The following is a 20,985-nucleotide window of genomic DNA, read 5'->3' as shown; positions in this document are numbered from 1 at the left end:
GTGATGTACATCATTTATGTGATCTGCGTATCACGTGACGGCACACAGTTATGCAGCATGCCGCCTACAGTTACGCGTTTGTTTGCTGAAGAATAAAGAAGTCACGTTATCTGTTATATCCTTCGTCTTTACCTTATTTCAAGAAGGTACAGAACATAGCAGCATCTGTCATTTCACACATCATTAACATGCATATATGCGCTAGTATTATTGCTCTGTTTCGACATAGTATGATATTCTACGTTTTTTGTGCAGCGTTCCATGTTCTGCGCCTCAAAGCTTGCAGCGTCTTATCTTCGTGAACACGCCCCGCACGACGTCGTGCAACGGCCACGTCACCAATAGGAAGTGTTCTGGACCCACTAGTTCAACAGCTGAACGAGTGAGTACGAAAATAAAAACGACAGTTTTTCACAAAGTTTTTGAAAGAAGGCAGCGTGTTCCGTTTATTTCTTTTTAGATTAGCTGCATGCTCTGTGTAGTGTAGACTGGTTAAGAAATACACCGAAGATTATCAGACGCTGTAATTATGAGGTCTGCCTTCCTTATTGGTCCACTCTTGTATAATTACAGAATGTAGCCCATGTTTTGTCGAGCACAGTTTTTCTTCTTGTTATCAGTGGTCGGTTTTTGCCCACAGGACTGCTGTTGACTAGGTGTCGTTTGGGTGGTGAACTGTTCTCAGCCCTGCAGTGACACCGACGTGTTAGTGTGTGTGGTGCTGGTCAAAGTGTGTCATATACAGCAGTGTTGCTGGAGTTTTTACACACACAATGTCACTGCTAGCTTGTGAGTGGACTGCCACCCAAAAATATTCAGAGTAATTCTCTGGTGAAGGGCTGGAGGATGGCTAGTATATCTGTGCGTTACCAAGAAGGGCGGAAGTCTTAAGTAAACGCTAGCAAGGTGAACAAGGTGTTTCTAGTAAAGTGGCAATTCAGTGTATATAGGGAACAATTTCACTGTTCACAAAGTGGTTTTGTAAGTATATGTAAGAACATATGAGGGGAAATTAGGGCCACAGTTGTTTTAGATTCTGTTGCCTTGCATGGGTTTGTTTTCAAAGACAGGACCAGTGCACACTGAGATGGTCTGTAGGCCAAAATGTAAGCACAGAAAGTAGCTTTAAGTATGTTTTTTTGCTTTCTATTTTAATTTTTATTTTGCAGAGATGGACCAGCTTGAGAAGGCCTCCCAGAAATCCATGCTCCATCCCAAACCAAAAGGGCTAATGTTGCAGTATGGCACAGCAGGGTTCCGCACTACAGCGAAACACTTGGACCACGTGATGTTCCGCATGGGCCTGTTGGCCACACTGAGGTCCAGAAAGACCAAGTCCACCATAGGAGTCATGGTCACTGCTTCTCACAATCCAGAGGTTAGTTGCAGTGAATATTTATTGCATTTATTTCTCGTATAGAGAAAGATAAGACTGTTCTCTTACCTTTTTGTCATATACATTTCTGACTCTCTTTCTCTCTGCTTTCTCAGGAAGATAATGGACTGAAACTGATTGATCCTATGGGGGAGATGGTGACCCCATCCTGGGAAGGCTATGCCACACAGCTAGCCAATGCAGAGCAGGAGGTTTTGTGCTCTGCTTTGAAGGACATTATTGAGAAAGAAACCATCAACATGAGTGAGACAGCAAGTGTCTTTGTAGGCAGAGATACCAGGTAAGTCAATGTGCAGTCATTTAGTCTGTTTTTTTTTTTACTTAGTAGTATAATAAAAATGAGTTATAAATATCAAGTATTTAAAATATGTGTATTGTAGTGTGGTACAACATATAAGCTGATTGTGCTTGCTAAGGTTGTGCTTGCTGTCACTTAGGCCAAGTAGTCAGAGATTATCACAGGCTGTTTTGGATGGGGTTTCCTGTTTAGGAGGGCAGATTCAAGGTGTGTTCATGGCTAAGTAAATTTCTTTTTTCTCATTCAAAATTTGGACATTCTATTGCTATAATAGTAGTCATTATAGTAGTAGCCAAACAGACTAATATGGCTGTTGGTGGTAGAATTTTCTTAATAAAAGTAGGGATGCATGATATTGGAATTGTACCCATATATTTGACTGTTTCGAACTGATTGCAAATGAGGGCCACCCTCAATATACTCTGAAAAATCAACCAGGTTGATTGACTGATTATTCATGTACATTTTCATTACGTGTTAATATAATGGTGAGGAATGAGCAAAGACACTTTTACAAAGTCTTTGATGTTTTAGTTTGCTCTTTGACAGATTTGCTGCAAGAAATAAGATTTTCAATAGACTATACTGACAAGATATGGTAGGGACAACATAAACATAAATTATGCCTGTGCTTCATTGTTTTTGCAACCTAATTTTTGCCTGAAATCAGAAAACCCATTGACTCAACCCAGTAGCATATTTACAGTGGAATATAAATGCATTGACTCAGGACAGAGAATTTACTGTCCATGGTAACTGACTATTCTATAGAGACTGCACATAGAGATTAGGTTGAAAACACTGCAGAATTCCAATAATGGCTTGACCTTTTCTACTTGATCATTTAGAGATTTCTGAATTGGGATGTTTTGATATTCTGGTAACATTTCTTTCTCTGTGTGTTGGTGTTTTTTCCCCAGACTATGGTCTTGTGACCACACCTCAGCTGCATTATATGGTCCGCTGTCGTAACACCCATGGTTGCTATGGTACCGACACATTACAAGGCTACTATCAGAAACTCTCCCAGGCATTTATTGAACTCACTAAGAATGTAAGAGCTAAGCCCCTCACTACCTTTGCACTCTGGTTCATAACTACACAACTGTATGCCAACTTAAGTTGCCTTTCAGGCATAAAGGTGCCGTGATTAATGCAGTGCAATGTTTTTTGGTTGTCTGAAGATCTTTTTCAATGGATAGCTCTTTTAGAAAGCTGTTTTTATAAATAAGTATGAAGAACCTTTTTAAAGTTTAAAGAACCTCCTCAAAATCCTTAAATTGGCAAAGAACTTTACATTGTTTGGAGGTTTGTTATGCTTTTGAAAGGTTCTTTGCCCTCACACATCTCATTTACAACAACTTTTTTTTTTTTTTAGGGAAGTTACATTTTTGTGTTTTTCTGCACCAAAAGACTCATTTCACCTCAAGGAAGACTTGCTAATTAGCTGCTTTTGTGTTGGGAGGACAGAAATGTGGTTTAGAAAACGGTGTTCTGTAGCATCACTCAAAGAACCCTTTAGGTTTTCTCTATTCTTTAAGCTCATAGGTTTTCTGTACACAATAAAGGGCATAATTCAGGTAGGTACAGTTAACATTTTCTTTTTTTCGATGTCTGAAAGCAGAGAGCAAATCATGAACAAGCATGAGCTGATAGACACATTACATGTGTATTTGTTTTCATGTCTGTAAAACTTTTAATGTCTCTAAACCTTACTTAGTTAAAAAAGCAAAAAATTCTGATGTTACAATAATACAATGTTTGCAATTGTATTAATTTATTTAGCTGGAAAAATGGTATTAGACTACCATTTGTATCTTAGGTTACAGTGTTTTGTGGGATCTCCATGTGCTTTGCAACACTTTGGCTTCCACTGTTTGTATATTTTGTAAGAATGTAAATCTGAGGGACAATGAGAAAGCAAGAAATAGAATAATTATCCAAAAACGTAGTAACAAAACATGGTGTCCTGTGTCCCAGGCCCGGAATCACACTGACGATCAGAAGCGGCTGCTGGTGGATGGGGCCAATGGGATTGGTGCACTGAAGGTGAGAGAACTGGAGGCATGTCTCCAGTCTGAACTGCAGATGGTGCTCTTTAATGATGGCAGCAACGGCAAACTGAACTACCTGTGTGGAGCTGACTACGTGAAAGTACAGCAGAAACCTCCACAAGGTCAGTTGGAGTATTCACCTTGGTGTCACAGCAACGTTTGACTTTATGGCATTGCTTTGATCAGGACAGATCTGTTAATGTGCTGAAACCCCTATTCATTGGCATGAACAACCAGTGCTGGGTTTTCCGAAAGCATCTTCGCCCAAAGATTAAATGGTAGAGTGAGCATTAGACTAAACACTCTCTCTACCAGTACACTAAGGTACCTTTAGGAAACTGAACCCAGATCAGGTGGAACTTTAACCCCATTTGGATTTTGTCTGCTTCTTGCTTTCATCTCTAGACCTTTCAACATTTTATGTTAAATGTTTGTTATGGTAAAACTCAAAGATCAAATCTTACAAAATATTTCAGTGACCAAATCTTAGTTTCATTATAAAGTCTTAATGTTAAGCCTTGTCACACTTGGCCAGTGAAAATTACTGTATGAGTCTCTCTCTCTCTCTCTCTCTCTCTCTCTCTCTCTCTCTCTCTCTCTCTCTCTCTCTCTCTCTCTCTCTCTCTCTCTCTCTCTCTCTCTCTCTCTCTGGAGGAATCAATATGGGGGCAGGTGAGCGTTGCTGCTCATTTGATGGTGATGCTGATCGTATTGTTTACTATTACAACGACTCAGACGGAAGCTTCCATCTATTGGATGGAGACAAAATTGCTACTCTCATTAGCACATATCTCAAAGAGCTTCTGACTCAGGTAGAAAACATTACACATCTTTAGTTAACCTCACTGATGTACACATGAATCTTCAGGTGTATCTAACAAGTCAAGAGGCTATTGTTGTCATTCCATCTATGTATAAGTACACAGTGGAGAGAAATTGTTCCTCCAGGAACAAGGAGCAATGTGAAACAAAATAGACAGTACAAAGTATAGTGTATTGGGCATGGTAAAAGTATAGTGGATTGGCCAGCTACTGTATGAGTAAGCAGTCTTAAAATGTATAAACTCTATAAAATAGCATTGCTAATAGTATTGGATGCACTGGTGCAGCTGCTTATGATCCTAAGGTCACCATGACCAATTAAATCTATTTTATTTGTATAGTACTTTTCACAACTGATGTTGCCACAAAGCAGCTTCACAGATTCCAGAAAAGACAAAGTTTTAACAAGAATGTAAAACCCCCAGGTGAGCAAGCCAGGGGCGAAGGTGGCAAGAGCTGAGGAAGAAACCTTGGGAGGAACCAAGGCTCACAAGGGGGACCCATCCTCCTCTGGTCAAACTACCTACAAATGATTATACTACTAATATTAATAGTAGTAGTATTAGTAGTAGTAATAGCTAGGAGTCCCTGAAAACATCAACGTAGTTTTCCGGGCAGCTAGTCCAAGGCAGGTGGCGGTAGCTGGGGCGTGGGCAGCTGGTCTGAAGTGGGTAGCAGGAGGGCTTGACAGTCAGTTGTCCTTCACTGTCTGGCCAGATGTATACTCTGAAAAAAGGCAGGGAGATGAAATTAGTTTTATTCTGTCTGTTTGTACGTAAACATAGAATTGGTGTCTACCAATGCCTGCTAGAGGGGGTATAAATCCTCCCCAGCATTGGGCTGTGGAGCAGTGGGACTGCACTCTATGGAATGATGGAGCTCCATCCAGTAGCTTTGGGTTGTGATGAAGTGGCACTTGTAATCCACAACTTATGATCCACTAATATTAATGACTAGTGATACACTAATACTTTTTTTCACTGAAAGCAGTCAAATCCTCACAGCAATATTCCAACATCTAGTGTAAACCCTTTCCAGAAGAGTTGTGGTTGTTGCTCTTGATTTCAGAAGAAACTGTATGATTCAGTGTATAGTGTATAGATGCTTCTAACATGCAATTGCAACTGTTCCTGACTGGGTTTTGGATACATAGGAATTAAGTAGGTATATATGTATGTGTGTTTATGTACAGGCGGGGCTTAACCTACAGATTGCTGTTGTACAAACAGCATATGCTAATGGAAGCTCCACACAATACTTGGAAGATATAATGAAGGTAAATCATTTCTGATGCTCCATTATATTAACACAAACTTCCATTTAATTCTCCTAGATTTTCTGATATTTCATAATTTTAGTATTAACAGCATTTTGTTCATGAATCTTTTAGAAATAATCCATAACAGCCCTTAATTTTCTACATTCTAAATAACTGTTTTTAAATAATTTAAATAATGCTTGTAACGTTTAGGTCACCGTGAGCTGTACGAAGACAGGAGTGAAGCATCTTCACCACGCAGCTCAGAAATTTGATATCGGAGTTTACTTTGAAGCCAACGGTCATGGAACGGTATTACAGCTATCAGAGTTTATTCGATTGAAAGCCTCAGTGTGCTTAAACACAAAACTGTAGTCATGAATCTTCTAGGAGAAGGACTGCAGATCTAGGATTTGTTCCTGTCTGCATGGTCATAGTGAATAAAATCCTAGATCAGCACTTCAACTCTGAGAAGCTTTGTTAAAATGGAGCTGAAAACTTTACTGGAGTTTGATGAATGATGAATTTGATGAATTGCTGAACAAATTGTCTGCCAGTCAAAAATTTCCTTGCATCCAAACAGTCCTATAACATTTGAATACTTCAGAAAACTCAATTGTGTAAGAGCACATTTGACCTAACTGAACTGTTACAACAACACCTAACTAAAAATTAAACTGGGTCTTTGCTGGTCAATTTAAGGCTCTGTTCAGTGAAAAAGCAGAGAAGGAAATTCAGCAGCTAGTCAAAGACCCAAATGTGAGTGATGAAAAGAAACATGCAGCAAAGCTTCTGGAGAACACAATCAACCTCATCAACCAGGTACAATAACCAAAACCATTATGTTCCCTGCTTTTTGAATTAGCTCACTCAGCTGTCACATGTGTAACACTGTTTCATCATGTCTCTTGTGTCTATTATTGTGTCTTGTGTTCGGTCTTCTTTGGCTTTCTTTTTCTTCGTTGACTTGCTGTCTTTCTCTCTCCTGCTGCAGGCTACTGGTGATGCTATTTCAGATATGCTGGTTATTGAAGCTGTGTTGGCCATCAGAGGGATGACTGTTCAGGAATGGGACAGCATTTACACAGATCTGCCAAACCGGCAGCTCACAGTCAAGGTGTGTGTCATTGCTAGTCTATATTTGAGTGTTTATGAAACCTTGAATCATTTTTTTTTTTTAATTTTAAATAAGACAATTTTGTTTTTGCAGATACATTATTCTAATATACTGATACTACTTTACAATTTAGGCTTCAAATCATATAGAATATTCTGAAATGACCATATAACATAGAGAAAGAAAAACCATATAACATGGAGAAAGAAGCTGTAGAAAAGTGAATATCAGAATGCTTGTAGGAAAATCAAATCTTGAGGCAGATAAGTTATCAAGAAATTACTAAAATACATTGTTTCAGTGTGTTGTCATTCACTAACTTGAAATATTGTGTAAAATAACTAATGGTGTCTAATTTATAATTGCAATTAGACATATTTACCAGAGTGGTATTACTAACAAAGTACAGTGTTTCTCAGCCTTGGTCCTGGAGGCCAAGAGCCCTGCTCATTTTAGTGTTTTCCTTGCTCCCAACACACCTTATCCAACTAATCAGCTCATTAAAAACCCATAATTGAGTTATAGTGAGTTAAAGCAGGAAAAGCAATAAAATTTACGGTATCGGCTGATCTGTTTTTGTTGAAAACTGCTAAGCCTTTAAAAGAGCTGTTCCTTTTTTTTATTTAATTGTACTTAAGTATATCATGCTCAGACTACTCAAATACTCTGTCACAAACATCACATCACGAAATCTGTGATGGTTCAGGATAGATTTGTTATAAAACTGAATCAGATTCAGTCCTTTTTTTACTCTATCCATTTCAGTGCTTTCTGCTGATATCAGCCCGATACCAATACCCATCAGTGCTAGTATGCCATCTGTGATTAAAAGGTCATTTAGAAAATTGAAAGTGTCACCTTTATTTGTAAGATTGCAGTGTGAGTCCCTACATTACTGCAAAATGTGCTTTAAGTACCCTGACTGATGTGTTTGTGTTATGGTCTTGTTTTGCCAGTGTAGGTGGCAGACAGACGTATGATAGACACAGCAGATGCAGAGCGTCGTGCAGTAACGCCAGCAGGTCTACAAGATTCCATAGATGCTCTGGTTAAAAAGTACACGAAAGCTCGAGCTTTTGTCAGACCCTCAGGCACCGAGGACCTGGTCAGAGTGTACGCTGAAGCTGAAACACAGGTAAATCCTTACATATAGACTCTCTCTGTCTTTGTTTCACACCACAGAATGACCTCCTCTGCTCTTTATTATTGGGACCTGCAGTATAATCTTTGGTCCGTATTGTATCAGAAATGCTCAGCTACATTTGGTGACATGAAACATATTCGTGTGCGCAGGAGAGTGCAGATGTCTTGGCACATGAAGTAAGTCTGGCTGTATACCACATGGCTGGAGGAGTTGGAGAGAAGCCAAAGCCCTTAAAGTGACCACGCAAACACCCTCCTATATCTTGCACTTCAGTGATATACATATATGCATGCATATGCACACATGCCTTCAAAAGGGAGAACCCAGTGATTTTTAAATCAACATTCTCCTGTGAATACCAATAGCAGATTAGTGTTTATGATAGTACTGGAGGTACTTAATGTACCAGATATTTTATGGTGGGTATAATGAGCTTTGTCTACAATCAGGGGCCTTTCAGAAGATTATGCAGGTGTTGCTACATACCTTCTGTTGCCCTTTTCTGTAGGTTTCATGGGACACTAACTAGGTTGGTTCTGATAGTGGAATTCTTTGTGCCTCTGAGTGTTTTGTGTTATTTTTATTTTTTGTCACTTGGATCCATTAGAAGTTTATTTTGACACTGCCACATAAAATAATCATAGTATGAAGGAAATGGAAATAAAACAACCTGATGGAAAAAAAGCTCTAAAGTTCATTTTTAGTCTGTTTGTTGTTTGTGAAAGGTAACAGCTGAACCCAAGTTATTGCTCACTGGTTTAAATAAATCACAATTTGCTATCAGTCTTATCAGTGTATAAACGTTATGTGATTGCAAGATGAGAATTAAATTATTCTGATAAATATTAAAGAGAAAAGGAAGCTGTAAATTTAAAGAATGATAAATAGGGTATCAAATGTTCTGGAATGGCATAATGACATGTTCCAGAATGATATATACATTTATAAAACTATACATGTATAGGAAATGTGTTCTGAATATAAATTATGTTATCATAAAATTACAACACAAAATTAAAGTAGGAGATCAAATCTTAAGGCAGATTATCAAAATTGAATGCTGTGTAATGAGTTATTATTGCATATAAAATAATAGTTTGTTCATATGGCAAGTAATTCCAAAGTTTTGAACAGAAGTTTATGCTTTCTTTCTAGGTAAAGGGGAATTCAGACATTTTTAGAAAAAAAAAAAATTAGAATTCATTGGCTGAGATGTAGACAAAGAGAAACTTAACGACTCAGATTTCTTTACAATGGTCGTGATGGGAACCAGAAGCTGCTGTGCGCACAATGCAAATGTGGCATTTTATTTACTATACAAAACCACCAGTGAACCTGCACATCTGCTACTTTATGTGTAATTCTGACAATAAAATAGTAAAATAGTGGTAAATCTGTAAAAATTATTTGGGGACTTGTTCCTTTTAACATCCTGCATGTACCTCCCCACCATGAATGGCTTTTAAAAATAAAATTTTTGACAAAAGATTTATCTCAAAACTGTTTGGGGCATGAGGCAGTGTATTTGTTATAATTTCTTCTAATAACTTTCTGTGAGATTGCTCTTAGAGGCTCTTCAGATGTCTGGTTCTGGAACGGATGATTGCACATCAAATCACTCTGAATTACAGAAATAAAACATTCTTTCTGACAATGAATTTATCCAAGACTACTTAATGCTTTGCACTCAGGTTTATTTCTTGTATGTATCTTAACAGGTCCAGAGGAGCCAGTGGAGGTTAAAGGTTTCAATACAGTTAGCAGTTTTAGTCATAACAGAATTGCACCAACAGAGGAGGTAGATACTGAGGAGTAAGGCTTGCTCTACAATTTCTTATCAGGATAAAGTTAAAGCTTATGATTTTGTATGTGAAACTTGTTCATGCTATCTCTAGTAGAATCCATTCTCTCCTTCGCTCACCGATGAGAAAAAGAATCTTTTCAAGCTGAACCTTTTGGAGGTGTAATGCAATCATTTAAAACTATAGAATGTAGAATCTTTTTTGTAACAATATAACTAATTAAAGCTATGCTATGTTCTAGGTTTGTTAGTTTCAAGCCTGCTAGTGGAATGGAGGAAGAAAGTGGATTCTGGTAAAGATATGGATTTATGCAGTAGAGAAAGGTTATGCAGTTTCCGTCTACTCCTCTGTCTCATCTGCTGCTCCGGAGATGGTGATGGTGCGTTCCTGTGTGTCACTCTGAACATTGTTCTCCTCTGTCTTAACTGTTCTAAACCAAAATAAAGATGGCATTAGTGGCAATTATTAAGAGTCTATTACAGAAATACCCTTATAAAAACAAAAAAATCAGAATATTTAAACAGCACTTTAACTGAGAAATCGTGGGGGTAAAAAACCTACACAGCTTACCAAGTTCAAGCATTCTCTACCTGTCCAGAAAATGACATTCTAATAATGTAGTAAAACAGTAGGGTTTAGTTTAATTGATTCAGTCCATCCTTCATATGAATGCTCTGAACATTATAGCAGATATATTTACATCAGTGTATTCCATAGAAAGGCTTCTATATTTTGTAAAAGGCATTCTCTATTCTCTAATTTAACAGGCAGGGATATATTCCAGAATCAATCTATGCCATCCTAAAGCTGAAGGGACCCTGTCAGTAATCCAGTGGTGTAGTATATTTCTCCTGCTGCAAAGTTTTAAATAAAACGTTTTCTCCTATGTACATCCACAGTATATTTACTAGGGAGACCCAGGACAAGAGAGTGGATCAAGTTTGTTTCTCCTCTAGTATTTGCTCTATTTCCTGTAAAACATCTCTCCACTGTCTCTACAGTTTGGGGCATAACCAGCGACAGTGAGGTGAGGCTTCTGGTGTCTGTTTTACCTATAGGACATAAAGGGGATATGCCAAATTTGAATTTGGAGAGGGGATATGTGTACTCTATGAAAATCTTAAATTGTAAAGCTCTTGCCAAATTACGTATTGTCATTTTCTTTGCAATATTCCAAATGTTTCCCCATATCTTTTCTATGATTTCTAGCCCCAGTTCCCTCTCCCATGTCAGTCTCACGTGCTCAGTACTAACACAAGAGTAAGATTTAAGAATGGCATAAGAAGTGCTGTGCTACCACGTTTGTTTTTCAGTAAGTGAGGCCGTACAGTCAGTGAGTAATGCATTTTTTTTTCTTTATTAAGTCTTGTATTTGAAAATGCCAGAAAAAAGGTCTTTTGCATATTGGATTGTATTTTTCCCCTACTTGATTAAAGGCAGAATTTTCAAACAAATCACACAAGACCCTCAGAGGCCCAGTGTTCAAATCCAACATCCATAACACATGGAATTATAATTGGGATTATCAGCAATCAGAGTGAAAACAGAAGTTGGTCTATTTCTCTGTTCAGAGCTTCACACTGTTCTATACACTTCAACTGTATTGACTGTATTCCTTAACAACCTGTTCTAATATTCTTTTACTTAAGAGCAAACTTTCCAATAGCATTTTCCTGTAGCATTTATTGGTATGGCAGATTTAAAAATGATGGTTTGGTGAAAATAATTTAGTTTTGTTTTTTTACCCTAAATATAGTCCAGTCAGTATTCTTTAGTTTTGCATTTGAAATATGAGTAGCTAACAATGGAAGCTTATTCCTAAACAATTAGCAGTGCAAACTGCAAATTGTAATTTATTTGGCCAAACAATCATTTTAATGGTGTGTCCTTTCGTGTGTCCTTTCTACTTTTACCTAATAAGGACAGTTTTCCTCTCCGTCACCTCCACGGCCTGCTCGTGGGTGAACTCCTCCATTGTCCCCTGGCGGCCAGTTGAGGAAGATGCTACCTTTGACAAAGCTGTGGCCGTTCCACTAACTGCCCCACCGGCTGCTCCATTGGTCACCCCACCCAGAGCTCCACTGAGACCAACTCCGGAGGCACTGACAAGTCCAGTGCTGACAAACGTGCTGCTGCTCATCAGAGACAAGCCACGCACCATGGCTGTCAGGCGGCTATCCTCACCCTCAATCAGCTTCCTGAAGACCAGTAAAAAGATGAAAGCCAATTAACTGTCTTTTCTTGGTCTCATATTAATCACTTAAACATGATTACCCATTCCCTTGAAAGTGATTGAGTTCCAAAAAAAAAAAAATATGAAATCAACTTCATGGAGTTCAGAGCCTCAATTCAGGCACTGTACATTAGAGCGTACATTAGAGGGCGTATACAAACGTATGAACACTCAAATTACACGTTTTCTTGATTTATTAAGTGATGATAAGTTAATACATCCTCTACGGGGAACAGACATAATGTCGCATTTTTCACAATCTTCAGTGTACAATGTGTAAAATCTTGGGAAAAAATTTGACAAATTATGAAATGCACAATTTTACAGTGCATATTTTATGTTTTATTATTATTTAATTTGGTATGAGTATGTATATTTTATTTTCACTTAGAAAATCAACAAAATGTAATTTGGCCAGGGGCACTCAGACGACAATGTCATATGTAACATGATATTGATTTTCTGCATTATATTTGACAGATAATGACCATTACATCAAAGAAATAAGAGTCATGACATAGCAGTGCACTGACAAGATGAGTGTTGTTTATTCTTTTAATTCTATTTTGTGTATTTGTGATACCCAAGACTTGACAGTATGCAATTCTTTATTATTTTAAAAGAACAGTTTAAAATTCACAAAAATTAAATAAATAGTAAGTAGTAATACATTTTCTATAAATGTGTTTTCTGTCTGGCTAATGTTTACAGTACTGATTTAATACTTACTATGATCAGTATTGTGATATTGAATTTTATCAACAACATCTAAGTCTACTATGAAGTATATTCTTACACTAAATATTTGTCACTACATAGTGCATAGATGTTTATACTGTAGTATCATCTGAAATGCAACATGAACATTTTGCACTAAATGGAAATTTCTATATCTCATCATTAAATATTGCCAGTTTAACATTTTAAAAATTCCGTTCTCATAAACAGTAGTGGCAGGCTTGCTTGGTGCATCTGCTGTTTTGATCATTCTAAATGTAGTGGCCCTGATGTCTTCAGCTCTTTGGAGAAGTTTGATAGCCTGTGACTGCTAAGTGAAGTCCCTATACTTCATTTTTGTTGATATTAACAGCACGTCATATTCCCCATCATCTCTGAGTGTGAACAGTACCTGTATGTAGTGATTTCAATCTCAAGAGCCATCTTTACATTGAGGAGGTCCTGGTACTCTCTCAGCAGCAGAGCTATCTTCTCTTTCACTATCTTCATGTCCAGCTTCAGAGCCTCCATGCGGGCCTGGAAAATGTACTGCCATAAGACTTTACAAGCATTTATTAAAGGGCCCATGTCACTTTTTCATCACTTTTTTCAAATTAAAGAGTATGATGTAGTATGTAAACGCTGTCAGTGTCAAACGCTAACCCAGTCCAAATAGATCATATATGAATTCTAAATTGCCCATTTTGATTTTGTTGTTTTTATAATGTTACAAAAACCAATGCCTTTACATATACACTGATCAGCCGTAACATTGAAATCACCTCCTTCTATCTACATTCACTATCCATTTTATCAGCTCCACTTACCATTTAGGTGCACTTTGTAGTTCTATAATTACAGACTGCAGTCCATTTGTTTCTCTGTATGCTTTGTTAACCCCCCTTTCACCTTGTTCTTTGGTGCTCAGGACACCCACAGAATTATTCTCTGCACTGCAGTGACACTGATGTGGTGGTGGCATGTTAGTGTGTGTTGTGCTGTTGTCCACCAGCCTAATAAATCCAGCCAACAGCGTCCTGTGGACAGTGTCTTGTGACCACTGATGAAGGATTAGAGGATGACTAACACAAACTGTACAGCAACGGGTGAGCTACTGTCTCTTTACATCTACAAGGTGGACCAATGTGGCAGGAGTGTTTAATAGAGTGGACAGTGAGTGGACACAGTGTTTAAAAACTCCAGCAGCATTGTTGAGTCTGATCCACTTGTACCAGCACAACACACACTAACACACTGCCACCACGTCCCTCAGTGCAGTGCTGAGAATGATTCACCACTCAAATAATACCTGCTCACCTGCTCTATGGTGGACCTGTGAGGGTTCAGACCATTGAAGAACAGAGTGAAAGTTGGCTAATAAATTAAGCAGAGAAACAGATGGACTACAGTCTGTAGAGCTACAAAGTGCAGCTATATGGTAAGTGGAGCTGATAAAATGAAAGAAAGAAGGAAGCGGTTAATGTTAATGGCTGATCAGAGTATATTCACCTGTTCAACCTACAGTGACTTAGCCCTGATCATTCATGCTGAAGTTAAAAGGAGTGCTCCATCCTGGGCTGCTTTTTGAACAAGGTACAATAGAGGGCAGGCAATCATTAGAGGTACAGTAACCAAAACAGCCTGTTTAATTCTAGGGGATTAAGAGAGTTTGGAAATGGTCATATTAAAATGCTTTATTTCTTTTTTTTCTTTTCAAAAAAACTTACAAACGTTAGAAGCTACAAAAGTGGATTTGTAAGTGACAGACAAACCTTTACATGTAGTAAAAATCTCTTTCCATGTGATCAGTTTTAACATGTTTCTACTCTCACCTGTAAGTCGTCTTCCTCCTTCCTATGTCTCTCCTGAGCCTCACGAATCTGTGCCTGCAAAGCTTCATTCCTGGTCTTGAGAGCATTCAGTTCTCGCTGCTTATTCTGAATCTATGGATGCACAAGCATAGTTTGAGACTGATGACTCTACCTCTACATATAATTAGCCTGCACAGTTCATGTTATGGGAAATTCCACTGTTTTTTAAAATGATTCTGCATAATTTAATCATAAATATGGAAACAAAGCCAACTGGAGCTGTTTGGCATAAAATTCTCCATTGAAAGGAAACTTACAGTTATAATTGTTCACAATGTTGGTGATTGGATCTTGAATTCATAAACATTTAAAGCTTCACAGAAACCTGTTACATGAGACAGTTATAAATTGTTGCCTGGTAACTGAGAAAGTATTTTATGATAATTCTAAGATAAAAACATGTTTGTCATACATATAAACATATAATACATTCATGGGGAGGAGTACATCCAGGGCACTGTAAGACAGAATAGTCCCATGATAAAATCATGATCCCTGGTTCCTATAACCACCACTGTACAGAATTTGGGTCAAGACATTTCTCTACAATAAACCATCCCACATTAAACCACCCTGAATTACTTTGTTTTGTTCATTTCAGTGTCTAAATAATTCAGACCTTTTCGAAAAAATCAGTGGAATTCCTCTTTAACTATGAGAAGATTTGTGGAAATTTAGAAGTTCTGCACTAACTTCTTTCTTCAAGCCATTGATTTCCTCTCTGAGGCCTCGAACGGATTCTGCATGCCGTGTTGACGCTAAATTTAGGTCTTGAAATTTTGACTTATACCAGGCGTCCATTTCCTGATGACCAAAAAATCAGACAGTGATACAAGCATGGGTGAGCAGATGCAAGTTGTAGACATGGGCTTTTTACCTGCACATCTAATACCTATCCAAGGCTTAGAATAATGAGATTATTTTCTATTAATAGAGAGACTTTTTTCTGTTCAGTTCAGTACAACTTAATTCACAAATTAAATAAAGTGCTATAGTATTGAAGCAATAAGAAAACTTAATTTTTTTGTCTACCTGTAAGTTTTGTGCAGCAATGCTGTCATACTGGGACTGGATCTGCTTGAGGGCAGAGGCCAGGTCAGGCAGAGTGAAGGACACATCGACCTTAGCCACTGTTCCATAAATCTGAGCCATCAACTCTTCGATTTCCTAAAGGGAGGGGTCAATTCAATCCAAGCAGTTTGTTTAAAACAATGTTTTCAACCAACCAACTTTTAAAATGAATTTAACTTTTAAATTAATAAGTGAATTTAAGTGAAAGAATGTGTAGGTCAAACCACTCAGCGAAAATCTCAGTAAAGTAAGTTTCCTTCATCAAAGAAGGCCGAACATTAATTTTTGTGTTTTTGTCAAAGGTATTCTGTTTAAACTTCACCCTTTCACTGCTTGTTACACCCAGTTCTTCAAGTGACTACTAAAGCTGTACAGCAGGGCAAGCAAATTAATAGGCTTGTGTTCAATGAAGTGTAGACATGAGGCCTATGTAGAGAACATCACTGTGGTATCAAAAGAGCCTCTACCTGTTTGTGAATCCGCTGAAGGAACTCCATCTCCACTTCTAGGTTCTCTAGTTGCTTCTCCAGAGCAATACGGGCAGCAGTGGCTGCATCAACATCCTGGTAGACAAAACAGCAATATTATTCAGCAAATGATAGCATGGTTAATTCTTGATAATTATTAGGGATGTATAATGGTATTCAGTAAAGATAAATATTTGCTTAAAGGGAACCCTGACTGTTAGGACTCATATGCCTTGCAATTGTGTACATGTTCAAAAAGCCCTCTACTAATAGACTGCTATTGTCCCACTGTGGTGATATCTTGTGGTTGCACTGGACTACCAGGCAATCAAAGAAATTCTTCTCTTGGGTATCTCTAACTAAAATTCAAAAGGCTGAATTAAATATTTGAGCTAGATTATATATTTAGAGCACAATTCCTCACTTAGTAGACAAGAAAACAACATTTTGATGCAGAAACAAAAATGACAATCAAGTATTGGAGAGAGAAAATTCTTTGCTTAGTTCACACTAATTTAGGTTGGTCTACACATTTTTGATGATAATAATAATGATCACATACACCATATTAAGCCATCTATATAATAACAGCCAGTGTTTCCTTTGTAAAAATGATCAGCATTGGACAGATGTTTAGATTCATAATATTTGAAATGGATATTTGATGACATATGTATTATAGACATAATACAAGAAGGAGCAGAAGATTTTGCTAAAATGTATGTATTTCATTTATTTCACTGCATTAGGCTAGTATAGTCTAGATAAATCTAGTCCCAGTTTCTACTTTATTTGCATATTTATGTAATGGGGTTGGTATTAGCATCAGCAGATATATACCTGAAAGATATTGAATATCTGCATCAGCCCTCTTTTAGTAATTATTCATTCATTCACTCACAGATGTTCATTAACCTCACACTATTCTCATATAGCTTCTTCATAGCTTATTGTTTATTCACAATTATGAGGCATTTTTCACTATACTGATAAAATGCTGGGCCTGCAATTTCATCTGTAGGCTAGCCACCCACTCACCGGCTTGAAAGATTCAAGCTCCAGCTCAGCTTTCTTCCTGGCTTCCAGGGCCTCATCGTACTTGGCCTTTACCATCTCCAACTGCCCTGCCATGGCCTCCTTCGCAGCAATGGCTAGGTCCTACAGGAACAGAGATGCTGGTTAGGGAAAGAACATCTCTATGTGCTCTTGGGCAGTGATTAATGAATGTTGTTATGGTTTAAAGTTGGACAAAGAGTGATGTATATGTATGAGTCCCTATGAGTCCCCATGCTGTGTTCTGGCCTTCTCGCACCCTCTGGACCTTCATCTGATCAGCAACCCTCCTCAGCTCTCGCAACTGGTCCTCATACATCATGCGCAGACCTGATGGCTTCACAAAGCGACTCTTCAGAGCATCGATCTCTGTCTCCAGCATTTTGTTCTGCTGCTCCAGAGAGCGAACCTTCAAAACAACCAAACTAATTCAATTTTTCGGATTCCACAGGTAACACCTGTGTAAGTCGTAAGGGAAGTGAGTGACTGTGTCTTACCTTCTCAATGTACACAGCAAGCCGATCATTGAGGGAGATCATCTCCTGTCTCTCGATGTTGCGTGTGCTCAGGAAGGCCTGGTTAGCAGCGGCGGCGGCTTCCAGGTCCAGTGCTCCTCCATGACCCATACCAACACACAGAGTACCCATACTCACACTGCAAAGAAGACACAACACAGAGTGAGCAGTGCAAGTGTCACAAAGCAGCACATGCAAGTGCTGCTTATTGAGAAAGAAAAAAAAAGAAAAAAGGGGAAATATAAAGACAGAGAAAGATAGATAAAAACACAGACTGCATAGATGGCACTTTTTCCTTTCTGATACTGATATTGAAATATTGTGCATCAGGCAGTGCTGACAATCTATCCTTTCTTCTTTTAGAAGATTCAGCATGAGTTATTTTTAATTGAAGCACTTCACTTAAGTTGAGCATCTAAAGGTAGACTATCATACTCAAACTACTCAATCACACTACCTCACAGGAAGAAATACACAGATAACCACACATCAGACAGTGTAAGTGCTTTTTTACAGATACATCACAGATAGATTTATTAGAGGATTGAATCAGATTTTTTTATCAATTACTGTAATTAAATTCAATATTCATATAGTGCTTTTTACAATTGGCTTGCCACAAAGCAGCTCTACTGAAAATCAGGGACTGAGTCTCATATGATAGTTGGCAAAGGTGACAGTGGCAAAGAAAAACTCCCTAAAAATGAGAGAAAGGGGAAAAGACTCAAAAGGGGAACCTATTTCTTCTGGTTGACACCAGATAGCAAAAAATAACGCATAGAATAAGATCTGACTAAGTCAGACTAATATGAAGACATAGATGTGCCAAAATGAAGGAAGAAAAAAAGAAAGAACTGAAGAAATGAAAGACAAAATAAAAAGATAGAAGGACAGAAAATATTAAAAGAGAGACGAAAGTAAAAAGAAAGGAGTGAGAACAAGAAAGAAAAGGAAGAAACAAACAGATATTCAAAATAACTTTACCTGGCAATGCGCGTGCCCGACAGCGCCCGGCGACTCGTGCGCGCGCGGCCGTAGCTCGCGGAGCGGCGAGTCTCGCGGCGCACTGGAGACGGGCTGGACACCCGGATGTGGCAGGAGGAGGAGGAGGCCAGCGCGCCCTCGAAGTGGCGCCGGTAGGAAGACATTCTCTCTGGACTTCTGCTCATACTTAGACCGGGGGGCTTCTTCAACACAGACACAGATCCACTGCAGCTTTTCATTAATGATGGGGGTTTATATCCGGACCTCTAACTCGGGCTCCACCCACAGAGGAATGTTGAACGTCAGTCCGAGACCGAGCAGAAGACCCCAAACATCTCACAGCCAGCCGCGAAGAACCCCGAGGTGTAAAAATAGAGTAGAGAACTGGCTTAATTAGGAGGGACCTGTGTGAGGGGCAGTTGCAGGCTGTGGTTAAACCATGGACTGTTCACACCCTGCTTTTACCTGACTAAGACTCACCCACATTACTCATGTAAATGATAGTTTGATATGCTTAATTTCAGGGAAACGGATCAAGTCTAAATTGTTCGCAGTGGTGGTAATAGGAACCAGACGTCTGAGGAGTTTAATGCTTCTAAACAAGCTACCTCACAAAAAGCCATTATGTTAACTGGTTATGAATACGCTGCTTTATGCTCTAGACATTGGTTTAACATAGTACAATGGTCTCCTCCACAACAACTGTTACATCAAAGATCTCCTGCAGAGCACCTTCATGGCAACAGGAGGCCAACTTGCCTGTCCTTCACAGCCACATCCAGTGTCTCACCATGAGCCTTCAAAATCAAAAAAATGTACAATGCTTACTTTCTGTAAGGCCGGTGATTCCCAAAATCACTCCTTGAGGAACCCCTGCTTGCCCATTTTCCTGCTATGGAGAAAAAGAGATGGATGGATGGAACTATGAAATTACTTTTTAATCTAAAACATTTTTAATCCATACATAGCACACTGTAAAATGTCATCAGCTTCAACCTAAAAACTTAAGATCAAAAGCCTTAAAGTTTGAAGTAAAATTATAACTACACTTTATTTCAGCTCATGACTTAATATTTTTGCTCTCCTCTCTGCAAGTTAATATAACTATATAGAACATATGTTTCAACTTAGCAACACAGGTTTAAGATACAGGTGACTTATTAACATTTAACGAGGTTAGATTATGTAAAAGTATTTCGTGTTTTAAATAGTGAGTTATAGTTACAACAAACATCACTTTTGAGGCAACATCTCACTTTTACTTTCTTGGATGAAGAGTAAATATAGCAAGAACTTTTACACACAAAGGTGTAGAACAAGAAAGCAGCATTCCAAACAGGTGATCTTTCCAACTGGAATACAATGGAAAATGGCTTGAGCATTCAGTTTAGTGTAGTTGAAGGAATAGTTCAACAAAAATCAAATTTACACCATTTTCCCCTTACCCCAGGTGTAATTGATCAGTCAAGACATGTCTGGAGTCCACATTTTAGTTCTTTACTTTATAATAAATTTACTTAAATGTCTTTTTCCAGAAGTCAGTTGTCACCCATTTCATTTACATTAATATGTTCATTTAATATGTTCAATTTTAATCCATTTATATCCAATTCTTAATACCTATACTTCTTCTTTAAACCTTATTTGAACCTAAAACATGTCATATTACACTCTTTGGGTGATTTGTAGGAGTAGTATACAGTTTTTGACCACGAAACTGCTCTTGACTGAATATTTTTGGGTGGGGGACCACTGTCCTGTTAGCCTGGCCATAAAATGTGTAAAAAGCCAAACACCACTACTGTACCAGATACTCTTGCACCACACTACATTCACACGCTACTGTACCACTACCATGTCATAGTTCATTGGACCAAATATGTGGTCAACAGCAGTCCTGTAGTCAGAAACCAGTAATGATTGGAGTAGAGGTTGGCTAAAAAGTGCAGGACAACAGATTTGCTAAATGGACTCAATGGTATGATGATTTCAAGAAGTGGACAATAAGTCTACATACGAGGTAGTTGTTTCTCTAGAAGTTCATCATTAGACAAAATATCAGTTAACGTTTAAAATCTCAGAAACTTTTGTTACATATCAAAAACATTCAATATCTTTATACTGTCAGGAAAAACGATTATGGTCAAACAGTGAAAGAAGCAGAAATATGCTGCCATTGGGTT

The 20,985-nt window shown here is 38.2% G+C and overlaps 2 protein-coding genes across 11 annotated transcripts; one reads left to right on the top strand and one right to left on the bottom strand.

Annotated features, from left to right (window-relative positions):
• Positions 1–255: 255 nt before the first annotated feature.
• pgm3 (phosphoglucomutase 3) lies at positions 256–12,791 on the top strand. 10 transcript variants are annotated; one of them, XR_005130369.1, is made up of 14 exons: positions 1,172–1,378; positions 1,492–1,676; positions 1,834–1,901; positions 2,615–2,748; positions 3,675–3,870; positions 4,403–4,560; positions 5,763–5,846; positions 6,042–6,140; positions 6,531–6,650; positions 6,823–6,945; positions 7,907–8,080; positions 8,239–10,918; positions 11,101–11,203; positions 11,813–12,791. XR_005130369.1 is itself a non-coding variant. In XM_017724030.2 (13 exons), exons 2-13 carry the CDS (start codon positions 1,172–1,174, stop codon positions 8,326–8,328), a joined length of 1,620 nt encoding a protein of 539 aa, XP_017579519.1. In that variant the 5' UTR covers positions 256–382; positions 1,170–1,171; the 3' UTR covers positions 8,329–12,791. The 10 variants fall into 10 exon arrangements, 4 of the variants coding, with proteins under 4 accessions (XP_017579519.1, XP_017579516.1, XP_017579517.1 ...); XM_017724030.2 differs by adding an exon at positions 256–382 and having other exon boundaries at positions 1,170–1,378; positions 4,421–4,560; positions 8,239–12,791; XM_017724027.2 differs by adding an exon at positions 256–382 and having other exon boundaries at positions 1,170–1,378; positions 8,239–12,791.
• Positions 10,101–18,990, bottom strand: ngs (notochord granular surface). Its single transcript, XM_017724032.2, has 11 exons — positions 18,803–18,990; positions 17,801–17,957; positions 17,563–17,712; positions 17,289–17,408; positions 16,251–16,346; positions 15,745–15,879; positions 15,406–15,516; positions 14,674–14,784; positions 13,254–13,378; positions 11,805–12,089; positions 10,101–10,321 (listed from the first exon to the last, which is right to left on the bottom strand). The coding sequence occupies exons 1-11, from the start codon at positions 18,985–18,987 to the stop codon at positions 10,231–10,233; spliced, it is 1,566 nt and encodes a 521-aa protein (XP_017579521.1). The 5' UTR covers positions 18,988–18,990; the 3' UTR covers positions 10,101–10,230.
• Positions 18,991–20,985: the final 1,995 nt, after the last annotated feature.

Source organism: Pygocentrus nattereri, chromosome 1, assembly GCF_015220715.1.
Source record: "Pygocentrus nattereri isolate fPygNat1 chromosome 1, fPygNat1.pri, whole genome shotgun sequence".
In the NCBI taxonomy this organism is placed as follows: Eukaryota; Metazoa; Chordata; class Actinopteri; order Characiformes; family Serrasalmidae; genus Pygocentrus; species Pygocentrus nattereri.
This window is presented reverse-complemented; position numbering and strand designations above follow the sequence as displayed.